At 39.7% G+C, this 18,649-nt stretch overlaps 1 protein-coding gene across 1 annotated transcript in view; it reads right to left on the minus strand.

The window, feature by feature from the left end:
* Positions 1–18,649, minus strand: part of THSD7A (thrombospondin type 1 domain containing 7A) — a 510,747-nt gene that overhangs the window by 295,789 nt on the left and 196,309 nt on the right. Inside the window, 2 exon segments of the mRNA XM_030201155.1 lie at positions 6,292–6,355; positions 6,358–7,122. Coding sequence (XP_030057015.1) covers positions 6,292–6,355; positions 6,358–7,122 — 829 coding nt within the window.

Here is an 18,649-nt window from a genome sequence, read left to right on the forward strand (position 1 = left end):
TAGAGGGTTCTGAGTGGACTAATCCTCAAACTATGTAAAAGGTAAAAGTTAGAATTAACACAAGTTGTGACATGAAGAATGTTATATTCATAATTATGTGTCCCTGCAATTTAGCTTATATGGGGAGGAGTAGACGTCCTATACGGGTGTATTTGACTGAATATAAATCTCGTATAGTGACTGAAAATCTTCAGGCCCCCTTGGTAGCCCACTGGAAGGCATGTCAGCATACTGTAAAATATATTAAATGGAGAACATTAGATTCAGTTATTGAGGAAGGGGAGGGTGGTACTATAGATAGAGTGTTGAACTACAGAGAACAGAGCATGATATTATTAGAGTGGATGTCCCTGATATGAGTTTAAATGGGGGGGGGGGGGGCTGTGCTTGTTAACATCATGAGTAGGAGGGATACAAATAGTTTCAGAAACACGCCGTCACCATCTTGGCAGGAGTAATCTTTTATACATTCAGCCGAGCTGGTGCTAATAGTATTGTAGGTAAGAAAATAAAAAGTGGGGAACCTTTGTGGGTGGGGGTTAAGTTACCAAACTCATAAAGGTTTTTTCTTATGTATTTTGCAGGGGACGGTCCTTGAGACTCTTTTCTGGAGAAATGTGATCATGTCGGATGCAGGTCCCTGTAGTCTGACAGAAGTTAAATATATCTATGTTAAGTACTAGTAATAATTATTTAAGGTGTGTTAGTTTGAAGTCACATTTTCATATTTAAATCTTTGAAAAATATAAAAATCTAAAAATTGCAAAAATCAGCAAAGTTTTTAGTCCTTGCACCGATGAGGAGGTGGGTGCGGTAAATCTTGCAACCATTGAAGCAGGGTAGCGAGTTGCACTTCAGAGGTGTGTTGAAGTAAGTAACTACATTTGTGGAAGATAGGACATATTATTTTGACCTTTGTATTCAGAAATCCAGGCCATTTGAAAGCAACATGTCAGAAATCTAAGGTGAAAAGCAACAATTGTATTCATTAAATCATATGCAGAGGCTTAACCATTTCACTTCTCATTGTAACTCAGTCATGGAAACTGTCTTGCTAACTGGCCTTAATCTCATGCCTGACTTTTAACAGAGTATGAGCCATAGTTCTACATGCTTTGCACAGTTCCAGTGGGCTACTTATCTTTATGGGCCTGCCATCCAACGTCCTTCAATCTTCTGTATATACATAACTCTGACTTCCAGTAACAATTGGGATTTTTTCTTGTCTCTACACAACTAGCTCTGTGATGCTCTGGATTCTAGTAGTACCATTTTGTTTGTGCTTGCACTGGACAATCTGTAGTTTTAACTCCCAATCTATCTATTTGATAGTTCAAGGTGAGTTTTGTTCAACAAAGGGCTGATAATCATCACCGTCAGCAAGCCACCTCTGTTTCAAGCTACACTCTAGTATCCTCCTCAGAGTCCCATCCTCAGGAACCTGTCTAGACTCTGGAGTGGCTCGTAATAATGTTCCTCTTGCAAGGCACGTTTGCCTTGGAGCTCTCTCTTCCACATCCCCTGGAGCAGTCTGTGCAAGCACTATCAGACAGGTTGTGAAAAGATCATTTCAAACATCCAATTCATTTTCACTGTGGAGGAACTGAATATGCCAAAGCTGGGGAGAGGGTTCTTTTTAAATATGTATATAGTGTATCGTTTTGGGTGATATACTATATACATATGGCTTGTGTAAACAGATCAATCTTGTATGGGTAAGCGATAAGTTCCACCTATAGGAAGTGGCAGTGCCAGGGAGCTATTTCAGACTAGTAGGACTGCTTATTCTGCACAAAAGGATATACCAAAGCTTAAAGAGGAGAAGAGTAAGACATTAGTAATGAGCCACTGCAAACATATGTCTGTGAGTTGGTTGGTTGGGGGGGGGGGGGGGGGGAGGATCAGGGATATTAGTGGAGTACTAAGCAGTGTGTTAATCCCTAATAACAACAGAGTTCAAATCCCATTTTTTCTACTGATCCTTCATAAGGAAGTCATTTCTTACTCTACTGACTTACTTAGATTATAAAATACTCTGGGGACAGGGTAATACTATAATAACTTGCATTTAGTTACTAATTGAAAGGCATAAGAACATAAGAATAGCCATACTAGGTCGGACCAATGGTCCATCTAGCCTAGTACCCTGCCAAAGCCAGGTCATAAGTACCAGGCAGAAACCCACATAGTGGCAACATTCCATGCTTCCAATATCAGAGCAAGCAGTAGCTTCCCCATGTCTGTCTCAATAGCAGACTATGGACTTTTCCTCCAGGAATTTGTCCAAACCTTTTTTAAACCCAGATACACTAACCGCTGTTACCACATCCTCCAGCAAAGAGCTCCAGAGAGTAACTATTCATTGAGTGAAACAATATTTCTTTCTATTTGTTTTAAAAAGAGTTCCCATGTAACTTCCTTGAATGTCCCCTTTTGGAATGAGTAAAAAAAAATCAATTCACTTCTACTCGTTCTACACCACTCAGCATTTTGTAGACCTCAATCATATCTCCCCACATCCGTCTCTTTTCCAAGTAGAAGAGCCCTAACCTCTTTAGCCTTTCCTCATATGAGAGGAGTTCCATCCCCTATCATTTTAGTCACTCTTCTTTGAATCTTTTCTAATTCCGCTATATCGTTTTTGAGATACTGCGACCAGAACTGAACGCAATACTCAAAGTGATGTTGCACCATGAAGTGATACAGAGGCATTATATTATTTTTGGTCTTATTTTGCATCCTTTTCCTAATAATTCCTAACATCTTGTTTGCTTTTTTTGGCTGCTGCTGGACACTAAACAGAAGATTTCAACATATTCTCTAGAACGACACCTAGATCTTTTTTTGGGTGCTGACTCCCCAACGTGAACCCTAGCATCAGGTAACTATGATTTGGATTGTTCTTCCCAATGTGCATCACTTTACATTTGTCCACATTAAATTTCATCTGCCATTTAGATGCCTAGTCTTCCAATTTCCTAAAGTCTTCCTGAAATTTTTCACAGTCCGTATGTGTTTCAACAACCTTGTATAGTTTTGTGTCACCTGCAAATTTAATCACCTCACTCGTCGTTCCAATTTCCACATCATTTATAAATATATTAAACAGCTAAACTTAAATGACTATTTTTGTACAATGTTTCTAATTAACAATACTGTAGTCAAATGTGCTTACATACACACTAGAGATAGTACTGTATTCTTGTTGGGAGACAATCAGTCAAATTTTTTTTACTAACAGCTGCAATGTGTGGGTAGGTATTTTTGCACAGACGTTCTTGGTACCTCTCTGTGTAATGGCTTGCCACTTACTCAAACACAATGCAGCATTTCTTTCACCCCGCCCCCCCACCACTAACAATTCAAGTACTGTTATACTAACTACTTTTCACATAAATAGCTTTCAGTGGCTGTATCAAGTCCGAATTTGCTTTGTCAGCAACAGAGAGCTCCAGAAATGATGTTTAGAGAATATGAAATAAGAATGGAACAAGAACACTCAGATGTTATCAACTATACACACACACACAAGACCGATAAAGTATATGCTGTAAACAAATGAAAGATAAAGAAGATTCAGAAAAGTTCAGTGGCACAATAACAAAAGGCAGGCATAATCAAACAATTGCAGATACAGCTCATCCTATCCTTTGCCTATTGACCTATCAGAATTTGTTTTTCTGTAAATATTAAGTTGAAACATACATGATATTATAATTATGATAGCAAGAATTATAGTTATTTATGTCAGAAATGAATACAGTCCCATTCCATTAAATGATTTTAGAGGCTTTAAGCAAGAAAGATGCTCAGGTGCATAAGAGAGGAATGGCTATCAGCAAAAGGAGGAAATACTGCATTTGAGAGACTTCATTTAGAATACATTGAACAGTTCTGGAGACAGTAATTTCAAAATGATACACTTAAAACACTCAGGCTAAATTTAAATCAGAGCTTAAAATATTTCTTTTCAAACATGTATTTCATCTGTGATCCCCTCTTCCTCAGCCTGCCAGAGAGATGATCTGGAGTAATGAAACTCTTGGGATCTGACAGATAAGTCTGTTCTCTCTCCCATCTTGTACCGTATTTTCTTTCTTTATTTTAAAATATAGTTATTGTAAACTGCTCTGATAGGAATCTAAAGGGTGGTATATCAAGCAGTAATAAAACTTGAAACTTGAACAGGACAGAGTTGGTCCAGAGAGCAGATACTAAACTGATTAACAGATTTCATTGTATAGCATATAGCAGTGTTTCCCAATTCATTCCTGGAGTAACTTCTTGCTAGTGAGGTTTTCAGGATATCCACAATTAATATTCATGAAAGATATTTGCATACAATAGAGGTAGTGTATGCAAATCAATATCATGCATATTCATTCTGGATATCCTAAAAACCTGACTGGCAACCTGACAATACCAACTTGGAAAACACTGGCATATAGGAACAGGCTTAAAATCTAAACATATATAACACAGAGGATAAGCCGAAAAGGTGATATATATTAGAGACATTTAAATATATCCAAAATATAAACACATGGATTTTGGGATCGATGCCTAAAAGGATTAATTTACGAGTAATTTAAGGAAAAAATTCTTTACAGACCACTGGAATAGACCATACCCCATCCTTCTCCAATTTCATAATGTCTCCCTGTAGAGCCAAAGTAACCCCAAAATTCCTAAGGTGTCCTTCTACTAAGCTGTGCTAAGTACCCAAAGAGTGTAGATTTGGGAAAGGATGCTCAGGAGTGTTAGGGGTTGGGACAGGATGCTCATCAGGGAGGGTATTGAAGAGGCTGTAAGTGTGCAGCAGTGATAACACATGGTAAGTTAGCCTGCACTGACTAAAAGCACTGTACCAGAGGCGTAGCTAGGTGGGGCACCAAAGGAGTGATCGCTCCCCCAAATGGACAGTACTGGCACCTATTTTTCAGGTGGTCTGGCATGTCTACACAGTCCGTGTTCCGCTCCCCCTGGTGTCATAACCTGGCTATGCTTCTGCACTGTCTATGTCCATAACTAATGCATTCTCTACCCCTTTCCTGCCCCCTACTGAGGCAAGAAATGACCATGCAAATTAATGAATGGTAAGCTTCACAGCAATAGAATAACTGTTACCATGAGCTAATTCACACAGTAAATGTTTACCATGTTTTAGCAAACAGGCCCGTAAGTCCTTATATATTTTAGTTGGACTCTATTTTAAACATATTGCAAAAAAATTAAATAAAATGCTGAAACCAGCCAACTGCCACAGGCTGAAGTAAAGTTTTGATTTGAAAAGATGATTAGACAAGAGATTATGGATTAGACAAGAGATTATGGAGTATGTTGGCTAAAGGGCACTAGGAAATGGTCTTAGCTTGTGCTACTGCAGGACTTTCCCACGCACTAAGGGCCAAATTCTATAAATGGCACCTTAAAACTCAGCACAGAAAAGCCATGTGCTTAGCAAGATTCTATAAACTATGCCTAAAATTAGGTGTAGTTTATAGAATATTCTCATGCTCCATTCTTGCAACAAAAATTTAGGTGCACCCATTTAGGCCACCTAAACCCAGGCCTAAATACCTGCACCTAACTTAGACACAGATCAGATGTATTCAATAATAGTGTGCATAGTTTTTTTTGAAATGACATGACCCACCCATTCCACGCCTGTGGCCATGCCCCCTTTTTAACTGTGCGCATTAGAATTTACATGCACCACATTATAGAATATGCCTAGAACGTTGTGCATGTAAAGTCTAATTAAAGCCAATTAGTGCTGCTAATTGGTTAAGCACCAATTATCAGTGTTGATTGTCTTGTTAATTAATTAAGTTATGTGTGCAGTTTGGTCATGCGGCCAAATTAGAGCTCACAACTTCAGGCACTATTTATATAATTTGGGAGTAAACCCATTTCTAATGCACCCAGGATATAGGACATTTTCAATGATTTTTTTCAGGTCATTTGCTATTGTTTGCATTAGCATGCATTACCTGAAAAAAATTAACGAGGGAGCACATACCGCCTCCTGTTTAGGAAGCACTAAGGGCTCATATGCTAAACCAGCATTTTCTGGTTATTGCTTCCCTGCCCATGTCATGTCCCCAGCAAAAAAATAAATAGTGCACGCTAAATAGTTACCCACTGCAAAATGCTTTAATAACGCGTTAGGGTTTAACACCCTTTAGTAGACGTACCCCTTAGTCTTGTTTATTTAAACATTTTATGCTGGGAAATCTCATATCTATTCTACCAAAATATTTAAATACAGTGACAAAAGTGCAGACTCACCTTAAGGCAGCAGGATTTCCATTTTTGTGAACGCATGTAACTTGCCTTGTTTGATACCCAATTTTATGTCCCAGTGTTTGTTCTCTTGCCTGTTTTGTCTGTTTCGATTTCTCTTTTTTTTAATAAGCTCACGCGTTTCAGGGTCTTTTATTGCTTTCTCTCGGTCCCTCTCTCTCTCTTTATTCTTCCCTCGTTTCCTGGCTTGCCTTATCTGCCTAGAAGGTGGCATTGAGCATGCACTCCATGGCCCCACATTTAAGCTGTACATGGTTTCTTCCATTTCACAGGGGTTAGACTGGCAGACCTGAAATTCAGTTAGATTAGGACAGGCAGAGCCACCAAACTGAGCTGCAGCTACTATATGACGAGTCCGATGTTGCAACCCATTGCCACATGTCTTGGAGCATTCGGACCAGGGAGAAAATTCTGACACGGTACAATCCAGAGGGCAAGGGATGAGACACGCTTGTTCCAGACGAGGCTTGGGCTCAAAGTATTCACAAATCGCATCCTCAGCTGCTATTCCAATTGATTTCTGGAGACAAATTACAACTCTGGTCTGAATTCCTTCTTCCCCTTTTGTGCACTCAAAAGGCTTTTCCAGGGTTCTGGATATGACTGGTTGGCATTGGTTCCAACTGCCTAGTTGCCAGTCATATAGTTCTTTGTGCCAATCACAAACTCTGAAACAGTTCTGTTGGTTGTCAGGTCGTTCTATCTGCTTGCAGTTTGTGGGCAGTGTTGTCCATCCTTCTATATGGGAACACCAGACCGCTCTTGTTTGGATGCCGCCTGGACCACATTCCTCACCCATACATCTCCCCCATGGACCTAGAAATAGGATACAATATTGCTATTCATTAAAATGTTACACTTGATCACAGATTCATTATAAAATGTATGACTTCTCAAGATCTTCCATTCCCAGGTCTACAGAATACACTGAATTGTTCAAATTGGCAGATAGGATGGACAAGTTTGGAATGAATCTAAACAGTTTTGAGATGCCATAGTAATAACATTATTTAGGACAGCTGGTTTTGTTTTCATTTATTTCTGGCTTTAAATTAATGACATATTTTGTGCTTACCTAACCTAGCTGAATAAATTCCTTATCAGATTACTCTTTAATGGATCCTTTTACTCAGTTGTGGTAACAAAAGGTCTTAGTGTACACTTGCAAGCCGTTCTATTCATCCCTTCGTAGGGACCTCCAAGGTACCTTTAGACATCCCTGGGATTTAGGGGGTATGGGATAGAAGTGATTTTCAGATGCTCCTACCCCAGGTTTAAAATGGTGCCAGTGACATCTAGCAGTCAAGCTGCCATATAAACTGTAAAAATATGCTGTCCTAACTTTATTCAGATAGTTATCTGGATAACAGTTTGAATATCAGCCATATTTGGATAACAGCATCGCTGTCTGCTCTATCTGGATATACAGTGCTTCTCACTATCTGGACTGTAATGCAGAATATCCAGATATTATTGCAGAGTGTCAGTCATTCTGCAGACTAGCTAGAAGGACATGTTCTAAAATAAAAGATGGCACAGAATATAAAGAACTGTTTTAGAAGACTTGGTCAAAAGGAAATTTAGATTTGCTGTGATGTGGCAAATGAGCTCATTTGGGACTCAAGGAATGTCTGATGCAATAAAATTGCTCAAGGTCTAGAACAGGAAAGCTGAGCATACCCCAGCTGACAGTGTTTTCATAAAAAATGGCATTTGATAAAAACAGGTGTGTACTAACAATATTTCACATCAATGCAATTAACTTGGGTCCCTTTTACAAAGCAGTGATAGGGCTACCACGTATATAGCGCACACCAAATTGACACTACTGCCAATTAGCGCACCCACCCAACAGTAATTTCAAAGTTGGCTTGTGCCATTTCCCATGGCACAAAATATTTTCTACCATGGGGGGGGGGGGGGCGTTCCTGGCAGTAATTAATAACGTGTTCACATTGGTGCACACTGCATGAGTACCATATGTGTAGCTGTGAGCCCTTACGCTAGGCCAAAGGGGGTGGTGTTAAGGGCTCAGGCAGTAAATAGTGTTAAAAATCGGTCCAGCGCACACCAAAAACACACGCCCACACTATCACAGGTCACTTTTTACCACAGCTTAGCAAAAGGACCCTTCAATGTATAACTTGAATGAGAAAACCCTAACACTATTTTCTGTAGGAAAACTATTAGACAAATTGGGCAAAGGATTCGCTGACTCCCTGAAATCTAAATACATGGGAAAGTGCAAGTGTATTTCAGTTCCCATTTTATTAAAGATCACTTAACAACTCCAAATAAGACTACAGAAAGAAAAAAATAATCTCACCTACTAAAACAATAGTAAAAATAATCACAATCCATTATAAATGTAACTTAGCCACTTTGTAGATCACATACTCCTGTCTTATCACATTGCTGCAGCTTATACACAGTATATATACCATGTGCCAATTAAACCAAACCTCATGCAGAGATCAAACCTTTTCCTCTCTGCTCTGTGTAAAGGACTGACACTTCCTATATTCTAGAGAGACTTTCTAGAATCCTAGTAGTACACCAAATTTTAAAAATTGTTCTTGACAGCACCCTTCCCTCCCCAACCCCACCACCATTGGTTATGTTCTAATTGCTGGAACACTCATGTTAAGAAAAGGTCTTGCAAACTGCAAAACACATCTGTAAATATATTTGCCCTCTGAGATCCTATTTATTTTGAAAAATGTCTGAGGTGTAGTTTAACAGAGAAAGATCAATTGCAGAGGAATGAAAGGTAGGATGATCATTTCAGTTTGCAAGAACCTATAATAATAATAATAATAATAATATGTATAATATGTATAGGGGTGAATTCTATATATGACACCCAAAATATTGATGCAAAAAAGCGCTATTCTATAAACTGCGCTTAAAGTTAGGTGTGGTTTATAGAATATGGCTTACACCTGGGAATTCTGCCTAACTTTAGGCATAGCCATTTGTATCAACTGAAACATTGTGCAAATCTTCGCACCTAAATTAGGAGCATATCGCCATTTACCTGCGTAAATTTTAGAATTGCTCCCGTTCTGCCCATGACCCTCTCAATTCTAAGCCCGCTTTTTGAACTCCTGCATAAAATGTAGGCGCTGATCCCACACCTACATTTGTACATGTATATTTTAATTAAATCTCATTAGTGCTGATAATTATTTGTTAACAAGTCAATTGTCAGCACTAATTATCTCATTTTTGAATTACATTGGGCATCCAAATTGGGTGTATGCCCAAATGTGCTTGCTCAATCTTTAGTGACTTTTATAAAATTTGGGAGATAAGGGTCAATGTTCAGTGTCATTTAACTGGGAAGGAAGGCACCTACCTGGTTAAATCATGCTGACCTGCTCTCCACATTATATTCAGCGGCACTTAGCCAGGTAGCCAGATAGTGCCACCGAATATCATGTGTGGCCATTGTGGCACTATCAGGCCAGTGCTGGCAAAGGCAGCGGAATGGGGTGATCCACAGGGACCATGGACCCATCAATATTTTGACCAACACAGCATCAGCAACTACAAAGCTTAGGGCTAGGGCTTGAGATTGGTTTATTTGGCCCCTCTAATCAAAAAGATGTTCTGCTGCTCCTGAGTGCTGGGGATGTTTGTAGTCAGAGCAGAAGTAGAGCTGGAAGTTATTCAGGCTTCACCGATAATCAAGATACCCCTGGCCAAGTAGGAGAGCATAAATGGCAATTTTACCTAGCCTGGATAGGTATCCAGGTATTGGAACTGAATATTGGTGGTGTCTGGATAACTTCTGGGAGCTGCCAGTGCCCTGGATATTCAGTGCTGGTACATGAGTATGGGCCAGCACTGACCATCAGGTCTAATTCAGTTCGCAGAAGCCAGTGTTTAAATAAATGCTATTGCCATTGACTGAATAATTCCCAGATCATTTTTATGACACTGCTGGATGTATTCAGGTACAATATATGCCTGCCTCAAAGAATGTGTAATCGAAGTGGTTATCAACGGCAATGGGGATATACCTGACTGCTTAAAGTACTCTGTCACTTATGAACTTTAATGCAATACCACTCTGTATTTCTCATTCCGATAATGGCGATCGCCACTACGGCATAATGTAAGCCACATTGAGCCTGCAAATAGGTGGGAAAATGTGGGATACAAATGCAATAAATAAATAAATTAGTGTGGCTTGTCCAAGGTGTGTCCATGGCAGAAGCAGGAGCTGAACCCTGGTTCTCAGTCCACTGCACTAGCTACTACTTCATCACACCTTTCCTCAGGCCACTATTGTGTGTACAGGGGATTATGATACCAAACCTAGCTCTGCATGAGGCATATGAAAATAAGAGTTATGTAACATCTAATAGTTTAATCAGTGTAAATGAATCTTGAAAACTAATGGTAAATGTTGAAAAGAGATGTGGTCTAGATTAGTTTGCTGCACACCCAGTAGCTTAGATCAGTTCTTCTTCATATCTTGTTTAACTGTACAAAGATTTTGCTTTGAGTTTAGCTACCCATCTATTTATCCCAATTGACTCTGTACTACCCATCTTGTTCCCATCTATATATTTGCACTTGACCCCTCAGCTAGAAAAGCACTATCATCATACCTAAGCTATTTGAATGTTGCATTGCTTATTAGGTGTTTCAATGGTATTATGCTGAGATCATATTATACTGTATCTATTTTATTTGAATATTCTTCTATGCTGTCTATTATAGTATACTGACATCATATTTTCAAGTTCACCAGATTTATTGTATTTATGTTTATATTTAGTTATTTTACTATTGTTATGATGTTAACAAAATTATAAGTTTTATGTTAAACTGAACCTCTTTATACTGCCTTGGGTGAATCTTTTCATAAGGGTAGTTAGGGGGTCATGGATTTGACATACTGCCTTTCTGTGGTTATAACCAAAGCGGTTTACATATATTATATGCAGGTACTTTTTCTGTCCCTAGTGGACTCACAATCTAAGCTTATACCTGGGGCAATGGAGGGTTAAGTGACTTGCCCATGGTCACAAGGAGCGGCAGTGGGAATTGAACCCAGTTCTTTAGGTTCTCAGCCCACTGCACTAACCATTAGGCTACTCCTCTACTCCAATAAATAAGTAGCAAATGATATTTTTTTTCAACCCTCCTCTCCCCCTCTGTGAATTGCAAGACTGTGGTGCATTTAGGATATGGAAAAGATGATAGCTGGAGCTACTACTTTGTTTGTGCTGACCTGATGACATACCTCCTGGTTCCTCACGACACACTACTGTTTCATGACACGCTAGCAAAGAACTTCAGTATATCTAATTAATTTTGTTGACTAGTTGACTAAAGCAGATCAATGGAGCGTTAGATGTAGTATACTTAGGGCCCTGTTTACTAAGCAGTGCTAAGGGTGCGTTAGTGTTTTTAGTGCATACTGAACGCTAAGTTGCCCATAGGAACATATGGACGACTCTAGCATTTAGCGCACATTGAAAACACTAATGTGGCTTAGTAAATAGGGCCTTTAGATTTCAGCAAAGCCTTTGGCACAGTTCCATATAGTTGACTTAGAAATTAACTGAGCACCCTCAGTATGAGCCCTAGAATAACTAACTGACTGTTAGAAACTAGTTGAATGGAAGGCAACAAAGGGTCGTAGTAAATAGTGTTCAATCTGAAGAAAATGGCATTACCAGTGGTATGCTACAGGGACTGGTACCTGATCTGGTTCTTTTAAATATTTTTTGTATGACACACTGTGAAAAGGCTATGTGCCAAAATCTGCAATAGGGTAGACACCCAGGATTGTTGAATAACATGAAAAAAAGATCTAACGAAGCTCAAGGAATAGTTTAGAATCTGGAAGCTAAAATTTCATGCTAAAAAATACATGGGCAAGCATTTGGGCTGTAAATAACCCAAGGGAGTGGTACAGTATAGGGGGTGAAATACGTCTGTGCATTATAAAAGAACAGAACTTGGAGGTGATATGAAATTAATGCAAAAGCTAAAAGGATGCTTGGACAAAATGGGAGCGGAATGGCCAGTAGGAAAATAGAGATGCTTGTGTCTCTGTATATGTTTCTGGTGAGACCTCTTTCAGAGTATTGTGTACATATCTGGAAACTGCACCTTCAAACAGATATAAACAGGATGGAGTTGATCTGGATAATAAAATGGACAATGGTATTAATTATAATACATATGGGGCAGGCATAAAATTTTCAATATTTACACTTTGGAAGAAAATGGGAGAGGATGATATATAAATACACAGAAAGCAGGCCTCTTTAAATTAGAAGGAAGCTCTGGAATGAGGGGGCATAGAATGAAGTTTAATGGGGATAGATTCATGAATAATCTGAAAAAAAAAGCTACTTTATGGATTTGGTGGTAGTTGTATAGAATGGCCTATCAATGGAGGTGGTGGAGACCAGGTGTAACCTGAATTCAAGAAAGTGTGGGACAAACAAAGGACATCTTAAAGGAAGAAAAAGGGATAGTAGAGATTATTACATGATATGGATGGGCAGACTGGATAAGCCATATGGTCTTTATCTCAATTTCTCTGTTTCTCACCACCTCTACCTAGAACAGTGTGAGCAGATGGGCCACATGAAACATGGTCATGTTTAGCCCCCTAGGAAGAAATTAAAGTCCTTGCCATAGAGATCAGCCAAGTACCTCCCTAATGAGCTTTGTCTACAGGATGCTTTCCTGATCAATTACTGTTGTCCTAACCCCCTTTCTCCCCACACTCAAACCCAAACTCCCTAACACCCACCCTTAAAGAGTGTGAGCTTCTTTGGAGGCTCAGTCATGATATAAGACACCCCTTAATCACTTCAGGGTGGCAGAAGAGCCTTTATTTTCACACCGGGTTGCCGGGTTCTTGAAGCCTGTTTTGGCCACTGTCGAAGACAGGATGCTGGGCTTGATGGATCCTGGTCTTTTCCCAGTATGGTGGTGCTTATGTGCTTATAACTCAACTAATACAGATCAACCTCTTAATTTAATCCTTTTTCCATTATCAATGCAGTAGACACACATAAAATACTTAAACAACAAAGTACTAAAATCGACACAAAATACAAAGACAAAATTCCAACTCAGAACTGGAATAATTGCATTAAAAAAAATCTACCTTACCTCTTACAATACAGTAACAGCTCCAGGACAATGAGGTCCTCTTATACTGAATGGCTCAGTGTTGGATCAATTAAAGACCCTGTGGCTCTATCCCCCTTCTAACAAAAGTGATGGAGGATATAGTAGCTCCCAACTCATGGAACTATCTCATTTCCTTTTCTCTTCTCCACAATTCCCAATCTGGTTTCAGACCATGCTATAGCACTGAAACGAGACTAACCACCTTATATCTAATTTCATCAGTTTGAGTAGAAGGCTTTTCATTTACAATTGACATGTCTAATGCCGTCGATGTTGTAGATCATAACATTTATTAAATTTACTGGATTATTTTAGAATTGGGGGCACATACTGTCTGCAATGATTTAGAAAGATTCCTTTAAACAAAATCTTAAAGGGTAAATTTATCTGGCTCTATCCTCCCTCTCATCACCAGATTGTGGCATGCCACTAGGCTCCCCATTGTCTCCTATCTTATATAGGGCCTTGTTTACTAAGTTGCGCTGTAGGCATGCTAATGTATTTAGCGCACTCTAAAAATTAGCATGCACTAACACTAGAGACACCCATAGGAATATATGGAAGTCTCTAGCATTAGCACGGACTAATTTTTAGTGCATGCTAGAAACGCTAGCATGCCTTAGTAAACAGGGCCCTTAATGTTGTGATGGCACCATTAAGCAGGATTTTGCACTTTTATTTATGCAGATAATCAGGCTTATTTTCGAAAGAGATCGCCGGCGATCTTCAGACATAAATCAGGAATTCGCCGGCGATCTCTCAAAAGCGGAGACATCGGTATAATCGAAAGCTGCTTTTTTGACACCATCGCCGCTTTCCCGTCGCCGAGCTGGCGAAATTTCAAGGGGGCGTGTCGGCAATGTAGCGAAGGTGGGACATGGGCGGGCATGGGCTTGGCTACCAGATGGCCGGCTTTCGCGGATAATGGGAAAAAAAGCGGCGTTAATCAGTATTTCGCCGGTTTTACTTTTATTTTCACGACCAAGCCTCAAAAAGGTGCCCCAACTGACCAGATGACCACCGGAGGGAATGGGGGTGACCTTGTGGTGGTAAGTGTTGAGCTCTCCAACCCCCCCCCCAAAACCCACTGTACCCACATGTAGATGTCCCCCTTCACCCATAAGGGTTATGGTAGTGGTGTAGAGTTGTGGGGAGTGGGGTTTTGGGGGGTTTGGGGGGCTCAGCACCCAAGGTAAGGGAGCTATGCACCTGGGAGCTATTTGTATATTATTTTTTAATTTTAGAAGTGCCCCTAGGGTGTCCAGTTGGTGTCCTGGCATGTCAGGGGGACCAGTGCACTACAAATGCTGGCTCCTCCCACAACCAATGCCTTGGATTTCACCAGGTTTGAGATTGCCCGGCATTTTTTTTCCATTATCGCTGAAAAACAAAACCAGCCATCTCAAACCCGGCGAACTCTGGCATTTAGCCGGGACAAACTGTATATCTTTTTCGATAATATGGTTCGGCCAGCTTTTTGCGGCGCTGCCAAAATAGTCACCGGTAATCTATTTCGCCAGTAGCATTCGATTATTTCCCTCAATGTTACTTCATACATCCTTTTGAAATGAGATTCATGAAATTTATAATTAAATCAAATTAGCCTTAACCTCATGGAATCCCTGGGCATTTAACTTAAGATTAAAATTGAACCGAGAGGAAAACCAAACTTTTGGTAGTAACAAATCCTTTCGATCATATGCCTTACAATATTTTACAATTGATCAAACTACCACCCAATGGAAAATACCTAAAAGTACTTGGAGTGATTACAGACCATCACAACACTTGAACCTCAAGTCTCCTCGGTTGTAATCCAAATCTTTCAAAACTCTTTGGAAGCTAAAAAGTATAAGGTCTTATTTTCCAACCTCGATTCTCAGACTCCTGGTACCTCTCTTGTACTAACACAACTGGACTACTGTAAACAATTGATACTAGTTGTAAAGAACAGTTAATTAAAAAAATTCAAAATGTTCAAAACACAGCAACCTGCCTAATTTACAATGTGTTACATTTTGACAGCGCAACCCCTCTGCTAACTACTACTACTACTACTTAACATTTCTAGAGCGCTACTAGGGTTTACGCAGCGCCGTACAGTTTAACAATGAAGGACAATCCCTGCTCAAAGGAACTTACAATCTAAAGGACGAAATGTCAGTTGGGGCAGTCTATATTTCTGAATAGAGGTATAGTGGTGTAGGAGCCAAAGGCGACATTGAAGAGTTGGGCTTTGAGCAAGGATTTAAAGATGGGCAGGGAGGGGACCTGACGTATGGGGCTCAGGGAGTTTATTCCAGCATGGGGTGAGGTGAGGGCAGAAAGGGCGGAGCCTGGAGTTGGCGGTGGTGGAGTAGGGTACTGAAAGAGGGATTTGTCTTGAGAGTGGAGGTTACGGGTAGGAACGTAAGGGGAGATGAGGGTAGAGAGGTAGGAGGGGCTGCAGATCGAGTGCATTTGTAGGTTAGTAGGAGAAGCTTGAACTGTATGGCAGTACCTGATCGGAAGCCAGTGAAGTGACTTGAGGAGAGGGGTGATATGAGTATATCAGTCCAGGCGGAAGATAAGATGTGCAGCAGAGTTGTGAATGGACTGAAGGGGGGATAGATGGCTAAGTTGGAGACCAGTGAGGAGTAGGTTGCAGTAGTCAAGGCGAGAGGTAATGAGAGAGTGGATGAGAGTTCGGGTGGTGTGCTCAGAGAGGAAAGGGCGAATTTTGCTAATGTTATAGAGGAAGAAGCGACAGGTCTTGGCTATCTGCTGGATATGCGCAGAGAAGGAGAGGGAGGAGTCGAAGATGACTCCGAGGTTGCGTGCAGATGAGACGGAGACGATGAGGGTGCTAACTAGACTTCACTGGTTACCCATAAAAGCCAGAGTATATTTCAAGATCTGCGCTTTTATTCATTTAATTTTTTATGGAATGGTGTCAAATTACATGCAATCACTAATAGAACTTTCCCTATGTAATGCAATTTCTGGAGCAAGAGACTATCTTAGATTACATTTCCCCAAATTTTAGAAAGATAGTTTATAAATCTGTTTCATCAACTGACTTCACCTACTTGGTCACGAAATGGTGAAATTCACTACCAAAGTTAATTGAACACCAATATAATTATCTACAGTTCTGTAAAACCCTGAAATCACATCAACAGAAAATTAAGCTCTTTATGGCTCTTTATAATTAGAAATTATGGAGTCCTTTACAAAGGTGCGCTATCATTTTAGCGTGTGCTAAAAATAAGCATGTGCTAAATGCTAGAGACACCCATAGGTATATATGGGTGTCTCTTCCGTGTAGCATATGCTAAAACTTAGTGCACACTAAAAACATTAGCACACCTTTATAAAATGCCCCTATATGAAGTGTATCCATAATGTAATCTCATTTTATATTAGTTAATTTCTTTAACTACTCAGGCCCTGTTTACTAAGGCGCATTAGCATTTATAATGCACCTACAATTAGTACGTGCGCTGTATAGGTGCCTATAGGGATATTATAGGTGCATACACAGTTAACATGCGTACATGGTTAACACACGTTAAAAGTGCGAATGCACCTATAACACGGCTTAGTAAACAGGGCCCTCAATGTATAGAACTTATAATTATATCCTTGTACTAACTTAAATTGTATGATGCTTTAATTAATTAATAATTTTCTATCGGATTGTTTGTTATTATCTAATTTCTCAATGTTATAACTATTGTTCTTTGCAGTCTATTGAAGTCAACATGTTATTCTACATCCTTGCTATATTCTTCTGATTATTCAATTTATAAAATATCTTAATCCACTAGTTCCATAGTTCCTTTCATTGCCATACTAAAATTTCATGTTGTAAGCCACATTGAATTTAAGATTTCATGGGAATGTAAGGAATATAAATGTCACAAATCATCATTTTTATTTTTCAGATTTTCATGAAAAGTTAGGTAATTAAGGTCCCTTCCAGTTTCAGGGGGCAGAGAGTCCCACAGGGTTAGAACCATCCATGTAAAGGTTCTCTCTCTTGTTCTACTCAGTTTAAAACATATTTACAGAAAGAATGAAAACTGACTACTAGAAGGAGAACTCAACTAGCTGGAGAGCAAAGCCACATTAATCAAGCACTACAAGCCTCCTGTTATGGTTGTCACAGTCATAATATAAGTCTTGTAAACTGTAAACTCTTATCTCACTCCGCAAGTCTAAGCACTGTGATTACTGAGCCTTCTTAGAATGGAGGCGTATTTCAATGATAGCTGGGTGTGTAGGAGTCAAGTACATTGTATTAAGAATTTCCTGCTGAAATTGATAGGGCTGCTAGGTTTGATAGTACAGATTAGCACAACTGAGATTTCTAGTGCATGAGTCATTTCTAGGGTAGAGTTTTAATAGCTGCACCATGTTTGCTTATAACATGTTATCCCATAATAAAATGATCATGATTATTGTTGCATACTTAATAAAAGTGCATGCTACTATGTTTTGTTGGACACTTATAAGGACACATTATTACTCATGATCCACCGGATTCTATATAGCTAGAGATCGGTGCCAAAATCAGCACAGATTCTATAACAATGCACGTAATTTAACAAGCTTAACAAGCTAATGAGCACTGATAACAGCACTTAACAAACAATAATGAGCATTAATTGGCACTGATTGGCATTTGGGTGCACAACTCGCTAAACTTATTCTGTAACGATGTGTGCTGAACATCTAACACGCACAGGCAAAAAGGGGTGTGGTTATGGGTGGGGAAATGGGCGTTTCATGGGTGTTCTGAATTTTATATGCCTAGTTATATATGACTCAGTGCACCTAAATCTACACACAGGGATTTACACCTAGGGCCCTGTTTACTAAGGTGTGCTGTGAAAAAGAAACAGTGAGGAAAATCAAAGGAAGATAACAAAAAAGTCTTTATTAAAGTACTAAAAAGCCGATCCGACATGGCCGTGTTTCGGCCAGAAGGCCTGCCTCAGGGGTCTTGGTGAATCTACATGAGAAACAAACATTAACTTATATTACTCCCCTTACTCCCCCAGTGGTCACTAAACCCCTCCCACCCTAAAATTAAAATTTTAATATTTTTTCCAGCCTCTATGCCAGCCTCAAATATCATACCTAGCTCCATGACAGCAGTATGCAGGTCCCTGGAGCAGTTTTAGTGGGT

The sequence above is a fragment of the Microcaecilia unicolor genome, chromosome 1 (assembly GCF_901765095.1).
Source record: "Microcaecilia unicolor chromosome 1, aMicUni1.1, whole genome shotgun sequence".
In the NCBI taxonomy this organism is placed as follows: Eukaryota; Metazoa; Chordata; class Amphibia; order Gymnophiona; family Siphonopidae; genus Microcaecilia; species Microcaecilia unicolor.